The following is a 23,390-nucleotide window of genomic DNA, read 5'->3' on the forward strand; positions in this document are numbered from 1 at the left end:
TTATACATAGTAGTTTGTATCTGTTAATCCCATACCCCTAATTTGTCCCTCCCCACTTTCCTCTGCCCCCTTTGGTAGCCACAAGTTTGTTTTCTATATCTGTGAGTCTGTTTCTGTTTTTCATATTGGTTCATTTGTATTACTTTTTAGATTCCACATATAAGTGATATCATACAGTATGTGTCTTTCTCTGTCTGACTTATTTCACTAAGCATAATACCCTCTAGGTCCATCCATGTTGCTGCAAATTCTTTTTTATGGCTGAGTAATAGTCCACTCTGTGTGTATGTATGTATACATATATACATATATATATATACCACATTGTCTTTATCCATTCATCTGTTGATGGGCACTTGGGTTGCTTCCCTCTCTTGGCTATTGTAAATAGTGCTGCTATAAACACTGGGGTGCATGTATCTTTTTGAATTAGTGTTTTCATTTTTTCTAGATATATACGTAGGAGTTGAATTGCTGGATCATATGGTAGTTCTACTTTTAGTTTTTTGAGGAACCTCCGTACTGTTTTCCATAGTGGCTGTACCAATTTACATTCTTACCAACAGTGTACGAGGGTTCCCTTTTCTTCACATCCTCTCCAACATTTGTTATTTGTAGACTTTTTGATGACAGCCATTCTGACAGGTGTGAGGTAATACCTAATTGTGGTTTTGATTTGCGTTTTTCTAATAATTAGTGATGTTGAGAATCTTTTCATGTGCCTGTTAGCCATCTGTATGTCTTTGGAAAACTGTCTCTTCAGGTCTTCTGCCCACTTATTGGGTTGTTTGTTTTTTTGATGATGAATTGTATGAGCTGTTCATAATATTTTAGATAGTAATCCCTTATGGGTCACATCAGTTGTAAATATTTGCTCCCACTGTGTAGGTTGTCTTTTCATTTTGTCAATATTTTCCCTTGCTGTGTAAAAGCTTTTAAGTTTAATTATGTCCCATTTGTTTAGTTTTGCTTTTACTTCCTTTGCCTTAGGAGACAGAGCCAAAAAAAAAATATTACTACCATTTTGTCAGAGTGTTCTGCCTATATTCTCTTCTAGGAGTTTTATGGTTTCAGTTCTTATATTTAGGTCTCCTAATCCATTTTGAGTTCATTTTTGTATATGGTGTGAAAGAATGTTCTAATCTCATTGTTTTAAATGTAGCTGTCCAATTTTCGCAGCACCACTTGTTGAAGAGACTGTCTTTTCTTCATTGTATATTCTTGCCTCTTTTGTCATAGATTAATTGACCATAGACTATTTCTGGGCTGTCTATTCTGTTCCATTAATCTGTGTGTCTGTTTTCATGCCAGTACCATGCTGTTTTGATTACTGTAGCTTTGTAGTATAGTCTGAAGTCTGGGAACATTATACCTCTGGCTTTGTTCTTTTTCCTCAAGATTGCTTTGGCAATTCAGGATCTTTTGTGGTTCCATCTGAATTTTAGGGTTATTTGCTCTAGTCCTGTGAAAAATATCATGTATATTTTGATAGGGATTGCATTAACTCTGTAGATTGCTTTGGACAGCATGGCCATTTTAATAACATTAATTCTTCTAATCCAAGACCACAGGATATCTTTCCATTTCTTTGTATCATCTTTAGTTTTCTTCATAAATGTTTTCTAGTTTTCAGAGTATAGGTCTTAGTTAAGTTTATTCCTAGGTATTTTATTATTTTTGATGCAATTTTAAGCAGGATTTTTGTTTTTTACTTTCTCTTTCTGATATTTTATTGTTAGTGTATAGAAATACAACAGATTTCTGTATATTGATCTTGTATCCTACAGCCTTGCTGAATTCATTTATTAGTTCTAATAGTTTTTGGGTGGAGACTTTAGGGTTTTCTAGATATAGTACCACGTCATATGCAAATAATGACAGTTTTACCTCTTCCCTTCCTATTTGGATGCCTTTTATTTCTTTCTTGTCTAATTGCTGTGACTAGGACTTCTAATACTGTGTTGAATAGAAGTGGCGAGAATGGGCATCCTTGTCTTGTTTCAGAATGTATCGGGAAGGCTTTCAGCTTTTCACCATTAAGTATGACATTGGATGTGGGTTTGTCCTAAATGGCCTTTGTTATGTTGAGATATGTTCCCTCGATACCCACTTTCAGAGTTTTTATTATTAATGGATGTTGAATTTTATCACATTGGTCTTTCTGCATCTATTGAGATGATCATGTGATTTTTATTCTTCCTTTTGATAATGTGGTGTATCACACTGATTAATTTGCATATATCGAATTACCCTTGTGACCCTAGAATAAATTCAGCTTGATTGTGGTATATGATCCTTTTTATATATTTTTAGATTTGGTTTGCTAATATTTTGTTGAGGGTTTCTGCATTTATATTCATCAAATATACTGGCCTGTAATTTCCTTTTTGTAGTGCCACACTGTGACATGGAGTGAACAGGGCCAGAACATTCAGCTTGGGCTGGGGTACACATGCAGCAAAGCAGCTGTGGGAAACCCAGCAGCTCTGCTGCCATCAGAAGTCTGGGCTGCTTCTGGGGGCACCTCTTGAGTAAATTCCAGCAATAGTCACCACTGCTGCCCCACCTGGGCTCCACCCCAGGGCTGGGTCACCTCTCCATCTCAAGGTCGAGTCTCTTCCCAGGTCCTGGACACCCTAGATGCAGTGCCATGCTTGTGGCATGAAGTGAGCAGGGCTAGAACATTCTCTCAGCTCTGGCTATAGAGCACAGCATGGCTGTCGCATGAAACCAGTAGCCTAGGACAGCAGGCTACTGGTTTCTCTACCCTACCTGGGGGCAGTCTACCCATGCAGTACTCATAAGTGGAGCCCAGGCTTCTCTGTGGACTTCTGTGTATCTTTCTTACAACCTTGGTTGTACAGGAGTCTTTCTGACAATTTCCAGTTAGTTTTCAGTGAGAATTGTTCCACACGTTGATATATTTTTTGATGTGTTCATGGGGAGAGGTGAACTCCACATCTTCTTACACCACCCTCTTGATCTCCTATCAAGAGATGCATTTAAATATAAAGGTACAGATTGGTGGAACCTAAAAAGATTTTTTACATATACCATGCTAACAGTAAACATAAGAAAGCTGAGGTAACTATATAATGTCAGATAAAGTAGACTTCAAGAAAAAAGGTGTTACTGGACTTTCAAAAGGACATTTAATGCTGATAAAAGGGGCAATTTATCTGGAAGACATAGCAATCATAAACATGTTTGTGACTAATCTTCAAATTACATGCAGAAAAAATTGACAGAATTAAATGGAGAAATAGACAAATCTACAGCCATAGTTAGAGATTTTCATACTTCTCTTTCAGTAACTGAAAGAATTTCTGGACAGAAAATCAGTAAGGACATAAAAGATCTGGAGAAAACTCGTAGCCACCTTAACCTGTTTGACATTTGTAGAAAAATATATCCAATACCTGCAAAATACACCTTTTTTTTCAAATGCACATGATATGTTCACTAACTTAGACCATATTCTGGGCCACCAAATAAGTGTCCATAAACTTTCTTTTTTTAATTAATTAATTTATTTTTAAAATTAATTAGTTAATTAATTTGACATCATTGGGTCTTAGTTGTGGCACGTGGGATCTTCGTTGTGGCACGCAAGATCTTTTATTGTGGCATGTGGGCTCTTCATTGCAGCGTGCAGGCTTCTCTCTAGTTGTGGTGCATGGGCTCTAGAGTGCGTGGGCTCAAGAGTTGTGGTGCACAGGCTTAGTTGCCCCGTGGCAGGTGGGTTCTTATTTCCCCAACCAGGGATTGAACTCTTGTCGCCTGCATTGGAAGATGGATTCTTAACCACTGGACCACCAGGGAAGTTCCTCCATAAACTTTCAAAGATTGAAATTGCACTATGTTCTCTGACCACAATCTAATTCAGTTAGCAATCAATGACATATAGGAAGTCCCTAAATACTTTAAACAACATACTTATAAATAACCCATCAGTCAAAGAAGAAATCACAAAGAAAATTAAGAAGTATTTTTAACTGAATGATAATGAAATACATTAAAACTTGTGGGATACAACTAAAGCAGTGCTGAGAGGGAAAGGTATAACTTTCAGTAGTTATATTAGAAAAAAGAAAGGTAAAATCAGTTACTAAGGTACTAACTTAAGAAGTTGGAGAAAACAACAAAATAAGAAAGTATATGGAAGAAAGGAAACAATAAAGATGGAGAACCTCTGGGGGGTTGGTGGTCATAGTGTTGCACAAAAGTCAAACATATGTATACCCTCATGACCTGGCAGTTTCACTCCCAGGTATATACCTAAGGGGAAAGAGACCATATTTCCTCAAAAGGCTTGTACAGGAATGCTCATAGCATTATTTGTAATACCCCAAACTGAACACTACTTAAATGCCCATACATAGTAGAATGGATAAATAAATTTTGGCATATTCACACAGTGAGATACTATTTAGCAATAAGGTTAAGCAGACTATAGTTCTTTACTTATAAGTAACAAATATAGCTAAGTTTTACAAACATAATTTGAGTAAAGAAAGACACAAAAGAGCATAAAGTTCAGACATGGCTGAAACTTGTATATGCTGGTTAAAAGCCAGTATGGTGCTCACCCTTAGTGGGAGATCATGAATGGAACTGGATCTGAGGGGGACTTCTGAGGAGTTAGTAATGTTTTGTATCTTAATCTGGGTACCAATTACATGGATGTGTTCAGATGTGAAAATTGATTGAGCTATACAGTGTTTGTGTATTTTTCTGCATGTATGTTACATTTCAGTAAAAAGCCAAAACAAAAAATTCATGGATAATATTTACAGCAAAACTAAGTGACAATGTATCCCCATGAAACTCAAAATAAAAGCAGGTTAGGTCAAATCATTCATAGCCACAAGATCAACAAGGAATGGACATCTGTGTAGGAGAAAGCAGGAGTTGACAGACCATGTGAAAGACCTGACAAACAGGAGAATTCCAAAACAGCAAACTGGTATTCACTAAAAAGCATGGCATTGTGACAAGTGTGAGGTGGTATCTCATTGCATTTGAGGTGGTTTTGATTTACATTTCCCTTATGATTAGTGATGTTGAGTACCTTTTCTTGTGCCTGTTGGCCATCTCTATGTTTTCTTTGGAAAAACGTCTATTCAGGTCTTCTGCCCATTTCTTATTCAGATTGTTTGTACTGAGTTGTATGAGTTCTTTATATATTTTGGATATTAACCCCTTAACAGACATATTATTTGCAAATATCTTCTCCCATTCAGTTAAGTTGCCTTTTTATTTTGCTGATGGTTCCCTTTGCTGTGCAAAAGTTTTTTAGCTTCATATGGTTCCGTTTGTTTATTTTTGGTTTTGTTGCCATTGCCTGAGGAGACAGATCAAAAAAAGTATTGCTAAGACTAGTTTCAAAGAGGATACTGCCTGTGTTTTCTTCTAGATGTTTTATGGTTTCGGGTCTTACATTTAAGTCTTTAATTCATTTTGAGTTTATTTTTGTAAATGATGTGAGAAAATGGTCGTTTCATTCTTTTACTTGTAGCTGTCCAGTTTTCCCAACACCACTAAGCCATAAAAAAGAATGAAATCTTGCAATCTGTGACAACATGGATGGACCTGGAGGGTATTATGCTAAGTGAATAAGTCAGAAAGATAAAACAAATGAATCCTTGGCTTCCCTGGGGTTGCAGTGGTTGAGGGTCCACCTGCCGATGCAGGGGACATGGGTTTGTGCCCCAGTCCTGGAAAATCCCACATGCCATGGAGCGGCTAGGCCCGTGAGCCATGGCTGCTGAGCCTGCGCGACTGGAGCCTGTGCTCCGCAACGGGAGAGGCCACAATAGTGAGAGGCCTGTGTACCGCAAAAAACAAACAAACAAAATAAATGAGTCCTAAACAACCCAGAAACAGACTCATAGATACAGAGAACAAACTAGTGGTTGAGAGAATGGGTGAAATGGGTGAAGGGATTAAGAGATACAAATTACCAGTTATAAATAGGTCACAAGGATGTAATGCACAGCACAGGGAATATAGTCAATAATATTATAATAACTTTTTACAGCACATAATTGATACAAATATAGAATCACTCTGTTGTACATCTGAAACAAATATTGTAAGTCAACTATACTTCAATTAAACATTTTTAATGAAAAAAAAGTGTGGCAGTTCAGTTTAAGAACATTAGTTGAAATGGGGAGGTGTTTGCCTTCCAATAAAAACTGAATGAATACAAGGAACCTGTGGTCAGAAGGTCTGAAAGGGATGGAGCAGGCTAACCCTTAATGAACTCTTGAAAATGAGCCACCAGATCTCCCTACTCATACACAGTCCCACACTAAGGAGAAATTGCTGAGAATAGAATTCAAATTGAGCAGAACAGGGACAATAAAGAATAAGGAAAGAAAAGGTCTAGGTAAGAATGGGAGAGAGGACCAGAACCAATAACTCTAATCAAGCAAGTCATCATATTCCTTTAACATACATAAAAACAGCAGAAAGGGAGCCTCTGTAAAGTTAGAAAAGTCACCCTGAACCATACTTCTTTCTAAAAGTTCAGGAAAGCTTAGTACACATAAGAATGAGCAACAGATTGTATGACGGTTGCACAGTTCTGAATATACTAAAAACCACTGAATTGTACATTTTAAATGGGTAAATTTTATGGTATGTGAAAAATACCTCAATAAAGTTGTGAGAAAAATGAATGGAAAAATAAGGTCAGATCCCACACATAATTACTATAAGGAGAGAATCAAAAGCATTCCATGTGGCTTATCTATTTTATGTATAGTAGTTTGTATCTGTTAATCCCATACTCCTAATTTGTCCCACCCTCCCTCCCTCCCTCTCCGCTTTGGTAACCATAAATTTATTTTCTATGTCTGTGAGTCAGTTTCTGTTTTGTATATAGATTCATTTGTATTATTTTTTCGATTCCACATGTAAGTGATATAAAGGATATAAACTGAATATACATATATATATATATATATATATATATATAACTGAATCACTTTGCTGTACACCTGAAACTAACACAGTATTTTAAATCAACTATACTTCAATTTAAAAAATACAGAGAAAAAAAGGTGGGGGGCATTCCAGAAAGACACACTCAAAAAACAATGAATTTAAAATATACTGTTTAAAAATGAGTTGGAAGACATTAAGAAAATTAAATAAGACATGGAAGAACAATACAAAGCAGGATTAGAAAAACTCAGAAATGTAGTGACAACTTGGGGGAAGTAAGAAGAAAGAATCACTTCAGAAATGAAGGCTGAGGGACTTCCCTTGCGGTCAGTGGTTAAGAATCTGCCTTCCAATGCAGGGGATGCAATTTCGATCCCTGGTCAGGGGACGAGGATCCCACATGCTGTGGGGTAACTAAGCCCATGCACTCTAGAGCCCACGAGCCACAACTAGAGAGCCCACGTGCCGCAACAAAGAGCCTGTGTACCACAACTAAGATCCAATGCAGTCAAGTAAATTAAAAAGAAAGAAAGAAAGAAAGAAAGGCTGGGACTTCCCTGGCAGTCCAGTGGTTAAGACTCCATGCTTCCACTGCAGGGAGCTCAGGTTTGATCCCTGGTTGGGGAATTAAGATCCCACATGCCATGTGGTGTGGTTAAAAAATAAAAATAAAACAAAAATAGAGATGAAGGCTAAAGCAGAACACTTTTGACATAAACCGTAGCAATATTTTTATGGATCTGTCTCAGACAAAGGAAACAAAAGCAAAAATAAACAAATGGGACCTAATTAAACTTAAATACTTTTGCACAGCAAAGGAAACCAACAAAATGAACAGACAACCTACAGAATGGGAGAAAATATTTTACAAATGATATGCCCAATAAGGGGTTAATATCCAAAATATATAGATAGCTCATATAACTCAATAAAAAAAAAACTTAAAAATGGGCAGACGACCTGAGTAGACATCTTTCCAAAGAAGATATACAGATGGCCAACAGGAACATGAAAAGAGGCTCAACATTGCTAATCATCAGAGAAATGCAAATCAAAACCATAATGAGATATCACCTCACACCTGTCAGAATGGCTATCATCAAGAAGTCTACAAATAACAAATGTTGGCGAGGATGTATAGAAATGGGAACCCTAGTATGCTGTTGGTGGGAATATAAATTGGTGTAGCTACTATGGAAGGCAGTGTGGCAGTTTGTCAAAAAATTAAAATAGAACTACCATATGATCCAACAATTCTACCCCTGGGTTTTTATCCAAAGAAAATGGAAACACTAATTCAAAAAGATACATGCACCCCAGTGTTCACAGAATCATTGTTTACATTAACCAGTATATGGAAACAACCAAAGTTGTCCATCAGTAGAAGAAAAGATATAGAAGATGTGGTGTGTATATATATATATATACACACTGGAGTATTAGCCCTAAAAAGAGTGAAACTCTGCCATTTTCAACAACATGGATGGTTCCTATAGGGTATTAATGCTTAGTGAAATAAGAGAAAGACAAATACTGTATGGTATCATTTATATGTGGAATCTAAAAAATAATCTAATAAAAATATAAGAAAACAGAACCAGACTCACAGATATAGAGGACAAACTAGTGGATACCAGTGAGGAGAGAAAAGGGAGGGAAGGGCAAGATGGTATGGGATTAAGAGGAACCAGCTACTATGTATAAAATGAATAAGCTACAAAGATACATTTTACAGCACAGGGAATATAGCCAATTTTTTAACATCTTTATTGGAGTATAATTGCTTTACAATGTTGTGTTAGTTTCTGCTTTATAACAGAGTGAATCAGTTATACATATACATATGTCCCCATATCTCTTCCTTCTTGCATCTCCCTCCCTCCCACTCTCCCTATCCCACCCCTTTAGGTGGTCACAGATCACCGAGCTGATCTCCCTGTGCTAGGCGGCTGCTTCCCACTAGCTATCGGTTTTACATTTGGTAGTGTATATATGTCCATGCCACTCTCTTACTTTGTCCCAGCTTACCCTTCCCCCTCCCCATGTCCTCAAGTCCATTCTCTAGTAGGTCTGCATCTTTATTCCCATCATGCCCCTAGGTTCTTCATGACTCTTTTTTTTTAAGATTCCATATATAAGTGTTAGCACATGGTATTTGTTTTTCTCTTTCTGACTTACTTCACTCTGTATGACTGACTCTAGGTCCATCCACCTCACTACAAATAACTCAGTTTCGTTACTTTTTATGGCTGCATAATATTCCATTGTATATATGTGCCACATCTTCTTTATCCATTCATCTGTCAGTGGACACTTAGGTTACTTCCGTGTCCTGGCTATTGTAAATAGAGCTTCAGTGACCATTGTGGTACATGACTCTTTGAATTATGGCTTTCTCAGGGTGTATGACTAGTAGTGGAATTGCTGGGTCGTATGGTAGCTCTATTTTTAGTTTTTTAAGGAACCTCCATACTGTTCTCCATAGTGGCTGTATCAGTTTACATTCCCACCAACAGTACAAGAGGGTTTCCTTTTCTCCACACCCTCTCCAGCATTTATTGTTTGTAGATTTTTTGATGATGGCCATTCTGACTGCTGTAAGGTGATATCTCATTGTAGTTTTGATTTGCATTTCTCTAATGATTAGTGATGTTGAGCATTCTTTCATGTGTTTGTTGCCAAACTGTATATCTTCTTTGGAGAAATGTCTATTTACATTGCCCATTTTTGGATTGGGTTGTTTGTTTGTTTTTGTTTTGTTTTTAATATGTATAATTGTGATAGAAATAAATTTATTTATTTATTTATGACTGTCTTGGGTCTCCGTTTCTGTGCAAGGGCTTTCTCTAGTTGCAGCAAGCGGGGGTCACTCTTCATCGCAGTGCGCATGCCTCTCACTGTTGCGGCCTCTCTTGTTGTGGAGCACAAGCTCCAGATGCGCAGGCTCAGTAGTTGTGTCTCACGGGCCTAGTTCCTCCACGGCATATGGGTTCTTCCCACATGAGGGTTCGAACCCATATCCCCTGCATTGGCAGGCAGATTCTCAACCACTGCACCACCAGGGAAGCCCAGGTTGTTTGTTTTTTTTTTTGATATTGAGCTGCTTGTAAATTTTGGAGATTAATCCTTTGTCAGTTGCTTCATTTGCAAACATTTTCTCCCATTCTGATGGTTGTGTTTTCGTCTTGTTTATGGTTTCCTTTGCTGTTGAAAAGATTTTAAGTTTCATTAGGTCCCATTTATTTTATTTTTATATCCATTTTTGTAGGAGATGGGTCAAAAAGGATCTTGCTGTGATGTATGTCATGCAGTGTTCCTCCTATATTTTCCTCTAAGAGTTTTATAGTGTCTGGCCTTACATTTAGGTCTTTTATCCATTTTGAGTTTATTTTTATGTATGGTGTTAGGGAGTGTTTGAATTTCATTCTTTTACATGTAGCTGTCCAGTTTTTCCAGCACCACTTGTTGAAGAGGCTGTCTTTTCTCCATTTTATATTCTTGCCTCCTTTATCAAAAATAAGGTCACCTATGTGCATGGGTTTAACTCTGGGCTTTCTGTGCTGTTCCACTGATCTGTATTTCTGTTTTTGTGCCAGTACCATACTGTCTTAATTACTGTAGCTTTGTAGTCTCCTCTGAAGTCAGGGAGCCTGATCCCTCCAGCTCCGTTTTTCGTTCTGAAGATTGCTTTGGCTATTCAGGGTCTTTTGTGTTTCCATACAAATTGTGAAATTTTTTATTCTAGTTCTGTGAAAAATGCCAGTGGTAGTTTGATAGGGATTGCATTGAATCTGTAGATTGCTTTGGGTAGTAGAGTCATTTTCATAATATTGATTCTTCCAATCCAGGAACATGGTATATCTCTCCATCTATTTGTATCATCTTTAATTTCTTTCATCAATGTCTTATAGTTTTCTGCATACAGGTCTTTTGTCTCCTTATGTAGGTTTATTCCTAGGTATTTTATTCTTTTTGTTGCAATGGTAAATGGGAGTGTTTCCTTAATTTCATTTTCAGATTTTTCATCGTTAATGTATAGAAATGCAAGAGATTTCTGTGCATTAATTTTGTATCCTGCTACTTTACCAAATTCATTGATTAGCTCTAGTAGTTTTCTGGTAGCATCTTTAGGATTCTCTATGTATAGTATCATGTAATCTGCAGTGACAGCTTTACTTCTTTTGTCATTTGGATTCTTTTTATTTCTTTTTCTTCTCTGATTGCTGTGGCTAATACTTCCAAAACAATGTTGAATAATAGTGGTGAGAGTGGGCAACCTTGTGTTGTCCCTGATCATAGTGGAAATGGTTTCAGTTTTTCACCATTGAGAACGATGTTGGCTGTGGGTTTGTCATATATGGCCTTTATTATGTTGAGGTAAGTTCACTCTATGCCTACTTTCTGGAGGGTTTTTATCATAAATGGGTGTTGAATTTTGTCGAAAGCTTCATATGTTTTTTATTCTTCAATTTGTTAATATGGTGTATCACATTGATTGATTTGCATATATTGAAGAATCCTTGCATTCCTGGAACAAACCCCACTTGATCATGGTGTATGATCCTTTTAATGTGCTTTTGGATTCTGTTTTCTAGTGTTTTTTTTTTTTTTTTTGAGGATATTTGTATCTAGGTTCATCAATGATATTGGACTGTAGTTTTCTTTCTTTGTGACATCTTTGTCTGGTTTTTGTATCAGCGTGATGGTGGCCTCATAGAATGAGTTTGGGGGTGTTCCTCCCTCTTCTATAGTTTGCAAGAGTTTGAGAAGGATAGGTGTTAGCTCTTCTCTAAATGTGTGATGGAATTCGCCTGTGAAGCCATCTGGTCCTGGACTTTTGTTTGTTTGAAGGTTTTTAATCACAGTCTCAATTTCAGTGCTTGTGATTGGTCTGTTTATATTTTCTGTTTCTTCCTGGTTCAGTCTCGGAAGGTTGTACTTTTCTACGAATTTGTCCATTTCTTCTAGGTTGTCCATTTTATTGGCATATAGTTGCTTGTAGTAATCTCTCATGACCCTTTGTATTCCTGAAGTGTCAGTTTTCTCTCCTTTTTCATTGCTGATTCTATTGATTTGTGTCTCCTTCCTTTTTTTCTTGATGAGTCTGGCTAATGGTTTATCAATTTTGTTTATCTTCTCAAAGAACCAGCTTTTAGTTTTATTGCTCTTTGCTATTCTTTCCTTCATTTCTTTTTCACTTATTTCTCATCTGAACTTTATGATTTCTTTCCTTCTGCTAACTTTGGGGTTTTTTTGTTGTTGTTGTTGTTGTTGTTAATCTTTCTCTGATTGCTTTAGGTGTAAGTTTAGGTTCTTTATTTGAGAAGTTTCTTGTTTCTTAAGGTAGGACTGTACTGCTATAAACTTCCCTCTTGGAATGGCTTTTGCTGCATCCCATAGGTTTTGGGTCATCGTATTTTCATTGTCATTTGTTTCTAGGTATTTTTTGATTTCCTCTTTGGTTTCTACAGTGATCTCTTGGTTGTTAAATAGTGCATTGTTTAGCCTCCACATGTTTCAATATTTTACTGTTTCTTTCCTGTAATTAAATCTAGTTTCATAACGTTGTTGTCAGAAACCATACTTGATACAATTTCCATTTTCTTAAATTTACCAAGGTTTGATTTGTGACCCAAGATATGATTTATCCTGGGAAATGTTCCATGAGTACTTGAGAATAAAGTGTATTCTGTTGTTTTCGGATGGAATGTCCTACAAATATCAATTAAAGTCCCCTACTATGACTGTGTTACTGTCTATTTCCCCTTTTACGGCTGTTAGCATTTCCCTTATGTATTGAGGTGTTTGTATATTGGGTGCATAAATATTTACAGTTGTTATGTCTTCTTCTTGGATTGATCCCTTGATCATTATGTAGTGTCCTTCTTTCTCTTGTAATAGTCTTTGTTTTAAAGTCTATTTTGTCTGATATGAGAATTGCTACACCAGCTTTCTTTTGATTTCCATTTGCATGGAATATCGTTTTCCATCCCCTCACTTTCAGTCTGTATGTGTCCCTAGGTCTGAAGGGGGTCTCTTGTAGACAGCATATATATGGGTCTTGGTTTTGTATCCATTCAGCCAGTCTGTGTCTTTCTTTGTAGCATTTAATCCATTTACATTTAAGGTAATTATTGATATGTGTGTTCCTATTACCATTTTCTTAATTGTTTTGGGTTTGTTATTGTAGGTTCTTTCCTTCTCTTGTGTTTCTTGCCTAGAGAAGTTCCTTTAGCATTTGTTGTAAAGCTGGTTTGGTGGTGCTGAATTCTCTTAGCTTTGCTTGTCTGTAAAATTTTAATTTCTCCATCGAATCAGAATGAGATCCTTCCTGGGTAGAGTAATAGTGGTTGTAGGTTTTTCCCTTTCATCACTTTAAATATGTCCTGTGACTCCCTTCTGGCTTGCAGAGTTTCTGCTGAAAGATCACTTGTAACCTTATGGGGTTCTGGCTTGCAGAGTTTCTGCTGAAAGATCACTTGTAACCTTATGGGGTTCCCTTTTATGTTATTTGTTGTTTTTCCCTTGCTGCTTTTAATATTTGTTCCTTGTATTTAATTTTTCATACTTTGATTAATATGTTTCTTGGAGTGTTTCTCCTTGGAATTATTCTATATGGGACTCTATGTGCTTCCTGGACTTGATTAACTATTTCCTTTCCCATATTAGGGAAGTTTTCAACTATAATCTCTTCAAATATTTTCTCAGTCCCTTTCTTTTTCTCTTCTTCTTCTGGGGCCCTTATAATTCTAATGTTGGTGTGTTTAATGTTGTCCCAGAGGGCTCTGAGACTGTCCTCAATCCTTTCATTCTTTTTTCTTAATTCTGCTCTGCAGTAGTTATTTCCACTATTTTATCTTCCAGGTCACTTATCCTTTCTTCTGCCTCAGTTATTCTGCTATTGATTCCTTCTAGAGAGTTTCTAATTTCATTTATTGTGTCATTCATCATTGTTTCTTTGCTCTTTAGTTCTTCTAGGTCCTTGTTAAATGTTTCTTGTATTTTCTCCATTCTATTTCCAAGACTTCGGATCATCTTTACTATCATTACTCTGAATTCTTTTTCAGGTAGACTATCTTTTTCCTCTTCATTTGTTTGGTCTGATGGGTTTTTACCTTGCTCCTTCATCTGCTGTGTGTTTCTCTGTCTTCTCATTTTGCTTAACTTACTGTGTTTGGTGTCTCCTTTTCTCAGGCTGCAGGTTCTTAGTTCCCGTTGTTTTTGGTGTTTGCTCCCAGTGGGTAAGGTTGGTTCAGTGGGTTACGTAGGCTTCCTGGTGGAGGGGACTAGTGTCTGTGTTCTGGTGGATGAGGCTGGATCTTGTTTCTTCTGATGGACAGGACCACGTCTGGTGGTGTGTTTTGGGGTGCCTGTGACCTTGTTTTGATTTTAGGCAGCCTCTCTGCTAATGGGTGGGGTTGTTTTCCTGTTTTGCTAGTTGTTTGGCATAGGGTGTCCAGCACTGTAGCTTGCTGGTCGTTGAGTGGAGCTGGGTGTTGGCATTGAGATGGAGATCTCTGGGAGATTTTCGCCATTTGATATTACATGGAGCTGGGAAGTCTCTGGTGGACCAGTGTCCTGAACTCAGCTCTCCCACCTCAGAGGCACAGGCCTGATGCCCGGCTGGAGTACCAAGACCCTGTCATCCACATGGCTTAGAATAAATAGGAGAAAGAGAGAAAGAGAGAAAGAAAAAAGAAAGAAAGAAAGGAAGGAAGGAAAGAAAGAAGGAAGGGAGGAAGGAAGGAAGGAAGGAAGAAAGGGAAAGAAAAAGTACAAAAGAAAAAATAAAATGTTAATATAAAAAATGATTATTAAAAAAATTTTTAATGTAAAAAGTAGTAAAAAAAAAAGAAAAAAAGAAAGAAGGAAGAGTGTAACCAAAGCAAAAAACAAATCCACCAATGATAACAAGCGCTAAAATCTATACTAAAAAAAAAAAACCCAAAATCGGACAGACAAAAAGCTATGACAAATGGTAAAAGCAAAACTATACAGACAACATCACACAGAGAAGCGTACACATACACAGTCACAAAAATAGAAAAAGGAAAAAAAAAAAATATATATATCGTTGCTCCCAAAGTCCACCGCCTCAATTTTGGGATGATTTGTTGTCTCTTCAGGTATTCCACAGATGCAGGGTACATCAAGTTGATTGTGGAGATTTAATCCATTGTTCCTAAAGCTGCTGGGAGAGATTTCCCTTTCTCCTCTTTGTTTGCACAGCTCCTGGGCTTCAGCTTTGGATTTGACCCCGCTTCTGCATGTAGGTCACCTGAGGCCGTCTGTTCCTGCCTAGGCAGGACGGGGTTTTAGGAGCAGCTGATTCGGGGTCTCTGGCTCACTCAGGCCAGGGGAAGGGAGGGGTACAGATGTGGGGCGAGCCTGCGTCGGCAGAGGCTGGCATGACATTGCAACAGCCTGAGGTATGCCGTGCGTTTTCCCGGGGAAGTTGTCCCTGGATCAGGGGACGCTGGCAGTGGTGGGCTCCACAGGCTCCCGGGAGGGGAGGTGTGCATAGTGACCTGTGCTCGCACACAGGCTTCTTGGTGGCAGCAGCAGCAGCCTTAGCGTCTCATGCCCGTATCTGGAGTGCACGCTGATAGCCCTGACTTGCACCTGTCTCTGGAGCTCCTTTAAGCAGCACTCTTAATCCCCTCCCCTTGCGCACTGCGAAACAAAGAGGCAAGAAAATGTCTCTTGCCTCTTCGGCAGTTCCAGACTTTTTCCCGGACTCCCTCCGGCTAGCTGTGGTGCACTAGCCCCTTCAAGCTGTGTTCACGCAGCCAACCCCAGTCCTCTCCTTGGGGTCTGACCTCCGAAGCCCGAGCCTCAACTCTCAGCCCCCGCCCACCCCGGTGGGTGAGCAGACAAGCCTCTCGGGCTGATGAGTGCTGGTCAGCACCGATCCCCTGTGCGGGAATCTCTCCACTTTGTGCCCTGCACCCCTGTTGCTGCGGTCTCCTCCATGGCTCCGAAGCTTCCCCCACTCCACCCCCATCTCCGCCAGTGAAGGGTCTTCCTCGTGTGTGGAAACCTTTCCTCCTTCACAGCTCCCTCCCACTGGTGCGGGTCCCGTCCCTATTCTTTTGTCTCTGTTTTTTTTTTCTGTTTTCTTTTGCCCTACCTAAGTATGTGGGGAGTTTCTTGCCTTTTGGGAGGTCTGAGTTCTTCTGCCAGCATTCAGTAGGTGTTTTGTAGGAGCTGTTCCACATGTAGATGTATTTCTGATGTATTTGTGGGGAGGAAGGTGATCTCCACTTCTAACTCTTGCACCATCTTCCCAATGTTTTATAATAACTCTAAATGGAATATAATATATAAAATATTAAGTCAACATGTTGTACACCTGAAACTAATATTGTAAATCAATTAGACTTCAATTTGAATAAAAGAAAAGAAATGAAGGCTAAACTAGAAGAAAACAAGCATGAGTGAATATAACAGAAAATGCCTTTCTAAAGTAAAAAGGAAAATGTTTTAAATAAAAAAGAAACAAAGATGAACAGATTTCTAGAAAAAGTGACAAATATGAAAGATAGCAAAGAAGATATAACATATGGATAATAAGATTATCTGAAGAAGAATACCAAAGCAAGAAAAAAGAAAAAAAAATGCTTAAAACTAATATTGGTTGGACCTAGAGACTGTCATACAGAGTGAAGTAAGTCAGAAAGAGAAAAACAAATACCATATGCTAACGCACATATATGGAATCAAAAAAACTGTCCTGATGAACCTAGTAGCAGGGCAGGAATAAAGACGCAGATGTAGAGAATGGACTTGAGGACACAGGGAGGAGGAAGGGTAAGCTGAGACAAAGTGAGAGAGTGGCATGGACATTTATACACTACCAAATGTAAAATGGATGGCTAGTGGGAAGCAGCCGCATAGCACAGGGAGATCAGCTCAGTGCTTTATTACCAACTAGAGGGTTGGGATAGGGAGGGTGGGAGGGAGATGCAAGAGGGAGGGGATATGGGCATATATGTATACATATAGCTGATTCACTTTGTTGTACAGCAGAAACTAACACAACATTGTGAAGCAGTTATACTCCAATAAAGATATTTAAAGAAAAAACTAATATTGAGGAAACTTTTGATTTGCTTTTAAAAAGCACACTGTGTACCTAAGAATTTTGACCCACAATGACCAGCAGCAAGACACATTCTAATAAAATTACTAGACTTTTTTTTTTAAAAAGAAATGCCTTGGATACTTCAGCAAAAACAGCAGGTGGGTTGTAAAGGAAGGAAAATTAGATCATCTTCAAATTTTCTGACACCAACACTTTATTCCAGAAGAAAATGGAGTAACATTTAAGATACCCAAGGGGAAAAAATGTGAGCCAAGGACATTATATCTGGTAAAACTGACTTTTAGGTATAAAGGGTACAGGTATTTATCAACATGCAGGAACTAAGGAAATATTCGTCCCATGATCCCTTTCTGAGAAATTTGATAGAGAATGAGCTTAAGACAACCAAAGTGATGATAGAGACATTGATATAAGGACTGTCAGTCAGCATTAAATATATAGTTACTTGTAGAACTAAGACTAAATGAGATTTGAAAGGAGAAAGTATTAATGCTTAATTGCCCAGTGCTCTGGTAATGTAGATATAGTGTAACTTTTAATGGAGAAATGAGGAAAGACTATGCAAAAAAAAGAACTGTTCTCAGCAGTTATATTGGTAACAGTATTAGTGTTATTCCAGGACTGTGTAATGTGAGATAGTATTAACTGAGTAATTATGAGCTATTCAAATTCCATCATTCTCTGTCTTTGAGAGCTAAGACTTTTAGTGTGGAAGAATACAGATGTAATTCAAAAGAATTTGAGTTAGAAACAAAACACCCCTGTAGTCCTGAATATGAATTCATGAGAAATTTTATCGAAAAGTACACACACCCATACCCACACACACACTTTTGCTTTATCCACTGAAAAGGCTTAGAAACAATGACCAGCCCAGAAACAATGAGCACACCTAGTAACCCAGGTTCTGTTCTTGAAATACCATTCCCATAAAAAAAAAACCAGGGTGTCTTAGAGAAATAGCTAATTCCAAGTTTGCAGCAGGAAATAAAGAAGATGAGCTTGGAACATCTTGTCATAAAGGATAGGAAAGAAGCTTTCAAAGACTACTATGGTCATATCAAAAGGACTCAGAAGCCAGTTTGAAGACGTTTCCACTGGCCAAAGACAGTTTGGCTTGAAAAAGAATAATTGCCAGTAGCAATGAGCACATCTAGTACCCAAATCTTGGTTTCTAATACTATTCTCCAATTAAAAGGCTCCTTAGAGAAATGGATAATTCTAGGGCTGGACAGGGAATATACAAGATGAACCTCAAATGCCTTGTAGTACTAGAAAATAAAGAAGCACTCAAAAACAACAACAAAGAAAAACTATTGAGGTATGTTAATGTGACACAGGGCCTTCTGAAAGAACTGTTACTGCCCCAAACTGGAAGAATGTGAGCAGGAAAATAACAGTATTGGATTATAACACAAGGAATAAAATGTGTCCATGAGTCTATCGTTATAGAAATAAATGATTACATAGATAGATGGGGGCGAAGAGACCAATCTCCCCTACAGAAAAATTCTAAATAATTTGCGTATATACACCTGTCTCGAGGAGGTGCAGCATAACTCCTCACCCCTTAAGTGTAGGCTATGTTTAGTTACTTGCTTCCAAAGACTATAGTATAGAAGGAGGGGGAGAAGTTGGGAACCCTACAAACACTACCTGAAGTGACCCCAGTTAACATCAGCAGTGATAAGTCATGTTGGTGGTATAGCCTTGGTTTGATGTGATAAGGAGGAAACTTCACTGTTACTCTCTTCCAAAAATCATAACCTTAGTCTAATGAGAAAAAGAGGCAACCCCAGGTTGAGGGACATTCTGCAAAATACCTGATGAGTACCCCTTAAAACTGTCCAGGTCATAAAAAACAAGGAAAGTGAGAAATTCTCACAGCCAAGAGGAGACGAAGGAGCCAGAGGACTAATGTAATATGGAATATTTGATGGGATCCTGGAACCAAAAAAAAAAAAAAAAAAAAACGGACATTACGTAAAACCTAAGGAAATCTGAATAAAGTATGAACTTTAGTTGTTAGTTATGTATGTATCAGTATTGGTTCATTAGTTATGACACACAAACCATAGTAATGTAAGACGCTAACAATAAGGGAAATTGGGTACGGATGTATAAGAACTCTGTACTATCTTCTCCTTTTTTCTGTAAATTAAAACTAAAGTTAGAAAGTTTATTTGAATATTTTTTAGAAATCATTGCAATTCATTGAAACCCATCAAATATATTTAAATCCATGAGTTCATAACTATAGTTAAAACAAAAATTGTTCAATTTCACAGGATGATAAGGAACCAATTTGTTACCTTGAGAAATGGTAAATTAAAGCAGAAGAATCAAGCATTAATCTTGTTTTCTTTTCCCCGGTGACTAATTAGTAGATGGGGGAAAGCCTCTCTTTATAAAAGCATTATACTTAATAAAAAAATAAATGTTAAAGAGTATCACCATTTTGAAATCCTGGGAAAATTAACAAATCTAGGCATTGAGCATCAACATCTGCTAACATCACAACATATGAGACACAGATACTATGTGCCACCTGCCGGGGGAGAACAGCACCACCTGTATCATGAGAAGGGATCAACCCTGAGTCATATCAAGCTCTGTGTCCACTTGCCAATCTGCAGAAGTACAGAAGAACATGTTGGACTCCATCAGGACTATGCGGTCGGCCAAATCCAGATTTGGGGAAACAACAGGTCAAGTGGCCCAGCCTCTTCAATAGAGAACTTGTAAGGAAAAAAAGGGATGGAAGAAGAAACCTGTAGATTAAAAATATATCAAAATATTTGAAAATGGATAAGACTAACCTCAAAAGCATTATGCTAAGTGAAAGAAGTCAGACACAAAAGACCACATGTTACTTGATTCCATTTATGGGAAATGTTCAGAATAGGCAAATCTATAGAGATAGAAGGTAGATTGGTGATTTCCAGGGAGGGAAGGAATGGGGGTTAACTGCCAGTGAGCACGGTGTCATTTGGTAGATGCTCATGGAGAAGCTTTGGGGATGGGTACAGAAAATCTATATCTTGACCCAAGTGAAGGCTATAAAGGTATATCCTCCTTACCAAATTTTAAGTTATATATATATTTTGTGTGATTTCCAGTATCTTTTGTTTTACAATAAAAGGGTTAAAAAAAAACAAAACAGAGCACAGGACTCCTAAGCTGTAAGGAGAGATCAGATTCCCCACATATTTCATTCTTTATCATGGTAATGAGAATATTTCTTGTGGGCAAATTCAAGGTATCTAGGAAATGTTCCTTTACCTCACAAAGGAAAGAAAAAGTGCAAAAGAGACCTAGTATTTGGTACACTGCATGACAAGTGCCATTTGGACCTCAGACCCTGTTCCAAACGTGCAAAATAGCACGCATTCTTTTCTGGTAGGTTCAACTGTCCCGTGATTTCCAATTTTATACACACACAGAATTGTAGAACTGTAATAAAGGAAATGGATAAAGGAGGATAATTCACCTATAGTCCCACATCCCTGGCAAATCACAAATCATAAAATCATAAATACTTATTATTAGTGTTTTTGTCAGGCAAGTGTGATAACCACTACATACTATGGAAACACTTCAGTGTTTTTGGTTTGCTGGGATTCTGTTGGTCAGTTAGTGTTTTTGTTTTCTGTTGTGAGGGGTTGGACATTTTAGCAAGAATTCTTTCCCAAAATAGAATTCATTTTGAGGGGCAACTTTTATGTTTTTGCCTTCTCGTGAAAACCACTCAGAGGACCCTGTCTTACTATTATTTAACATGTCACCTGTTAAGTAATAGTAAGTACTCTCCCCAGTTCTGGTGGCCCGAGGGTAAGCAGCTAAGTATATATTCCTTGTTCTCTTGTTATGTGGTCATATTCAGAGTGGAGCTGGGGCCCGTGACAGTCGTTCTTTCCCTTACACCTGCTTTCTTATTTTTCCACTTGGGCAGAGTTAAGAACAGCAGCTCAGCGACAAGATCAGGAGCAGGAGGAAGAGGATGATGAACAGGCAGTACACAGAGCTTGGGAGTGGGATGACTGGAAGGACACCCATCCTAGGGGCTATGGCAACCGACAGAACATGGGTTAGTCTCCCCACAACAAGACAGGACTACAGGGGCTTCTGTCTTCCCCACCAAGGAAAGCTGTACAGTCTTCCCCTCCCTGGGCTCCTGCTTCAGCCGTGTACAACGAAGGCAGAGATGCTTAATCTCGCTTTGCGTTCATTAAAATGTCAATTAAGTGTGTATTTGGTTTTTTGGGGGTTTTTTTTGTTTGTTTTGATTTTTGTTTCTTTGCGGTACGTGGGCCTCTCACTGTTGTGGCCTCTCCCGTTGTGGAGCACAGGCTCCGGACGCGCAGTCTCAGCGGCCATGGCTCACGGACCCAGCCGCTCCGCGGCATGTGGGATCTTCCCGGACCGGGGCACGAACCCGTGTCCCCTGAATCGGCAGGCAGACTCTCAACCACTGCGCCACCAGGGAAGCCGTAAGTGTGTATTTGTACCCTAGGTGATGAGCCAACAATCTTGTCTTGGAATTATAATCCTCATCATGGTATATTCTACTTTCCTTAAGTGGAAAGAAAAGAGTACTGAGAAATGGTTCTGTATAGTCAATGGCTGTATGAATTCTCTTTGAAAAATAGAAGTCCCATCTACCATGTGAGCCTGTGCAGAATATAAGTATCAGCTGCTTTCTTCCAGGGGGTGAGGGGAGGGGGTCAGCTGTGGGTCCCTGGGCTTATGGAGAGATCCTAGTCATCTCCCTTTGATATGGGCAGTGAGTTACCCAGCATCAGAGCTGCCCAGACTGGCTGGAGCTTGCTTTCTCCTTTCTATCCCAGTGCTGTGAACTAACCCAACACTTGCTTTACAAGGGACAAGTGCAAAAGCCAGGACTTGCCCTGCCACATGGCTCTATTTTCAGGAATTACAGCTGTAAATGAACAGAACAATTCTATCTACCCAGTCTTCCTTGCTTCAGCCATGAGAAATGAGGAAACCAATAAGGCACTATGAGCCATCCTTGTGTGAGCATCTGAGGCCAGGGCCTTTACTCTGGAACTATCTAGAACCCTGAGGGTAAGAGCAGCTCAGGCCATAGCCTAGCTCTTAAGTGGACTGCTGGAAGACAATTTTGACCCTCTTTGCCCGTGCTGTGCCATACCTGGCACAGTCCCAAACGGTCAGTGTGCCATGGCAGTCATTTTGCTAGTTAATAAGGTACCTGCAGTCATGCCAATAACTGGGAGTGGAGGAGGGGGGACAGCAGAGATGTCAAGGAAAGGTACTTACTTTCTACGGTAAAGAGAAGACACATCCTCAGCTCCCGGGTTGATACCCTAGAAAAGCAGCCATGTGTGAAAACAAATGATCTAGAAACCATACTTTGTTCTATGTGGCTTTGGTACACTTCATTTTCTTTTAAGAAGATGACTCAGCCTTCCTATTCTAGCTTCTGCAGCCTAGCTTAGGACAGGGGTTTGAAAAGGAGACTCAGATCCCTCTCCTTTGTAGGGTGGTAAATGGAGGGCTGTCAGACGATGAGTAGGACGTTATGTTTAGTGGGAGATGACAGAAGACTACCAATAATATGTTTATTGCTAAATATATACTGCTTAATAAAGGATTCATGTCACCCTCACAACATAAGCTCCTGAAGCTGGTAGAGCACAGATTAACTTCCCCACAGATTTGGGAAGCAAACATTCATTTGTAGTTCTCTTCCAGTTATTGCCAGGCTGCCTCTAGCAATGGCCTATTTCATGCCCTTAAAACTCCATCCTGAGGGGCCTCCCTGGTGGCGCAAGTGGTTGAGAGTCCGCCTGCCGATGCAGGGGATACGGGTTCGTGCCCCGGTCTGGGAGGATCCCATATGCCGCGGAGTGGCTGGGCCCGTGAGCCATGGCCGCTGAGCCTGCGCGTCCGGAGCCTGTGCTCCGCAACGGGGGAGGCCACAACAGTGAGAAGCCTGCATACCGCAAAAAAAAAAATAAAAATAAAAATAAAAAACAAACTCCATCCTGAGCTCATTCCCCAAATGGGCCAGGTTCGGGTTATCCCCTTGGTCTAAGTCTATTTAAAGATGGTCCTTCCAGAAGATTCAGCCTGATGAAGCCCCCTCACATTCTGATATCTAAAAGGCAAACTAGACAAAGTGGGTTTGAATCCTGGCTTTAAAAGTTGAAAGCTGTGTGACCTTGGGCAATATAGCTTCTCTGAACTGCTCCTCTGTTTCCTCCATGTTTATAGATGAGCTGTTTCATCGGGTTGTTGTGAGAACTAAATGAATAATGGCAGCCATTATAATAGGCTAAAGAATAAGTGT

General features: G+C 39.0%; 1 protein-coding gene across 1 annotated transcript in view; it reads left to right on the top strand.

Annotated features, from left to right (window-relative positions):
* Window positions 1–21,213, top strand: part of LOC132483039 (immunoglobulin-binding protein 1-like) — a 49,213-nt gene extending 28,000 nt beyond the window's left edge. The window contains exon 7 of the mRNA XM_060088280.1: window positions 21,012–21,213. Coding sequence (XP_059944263.1) covers window positions 21,012–21,151 — 140 coding nt within the window. The 3' untranslated portion in view covers window positions 21,152–21,213. The remainder of the gene's footprint in view (window positions 1–21,011) is intronic.
* The last annotated feature ends 2,177 nt before the right edge of the window (window positions 21,214–23,390 follow it).

This window comes from Mesoplodon densirostris, assembly GCF_025265405.1.
Source record: "Mesoplodon densirostris isolate mMesDen1 chromosome Y unlocalized genomic scaffold, mMesDen1 primary haplotype SUPER_Y_unloc_2, whole genome shotgun sequence".
NCBI classification, from domain to species: domain Eukaryota; kingdom Metazoa; phylum Chordata; class Mammalia; order Artiodactyla; family Ziphiidae; genus Mesoplodon; species Mesoplodon densirostris.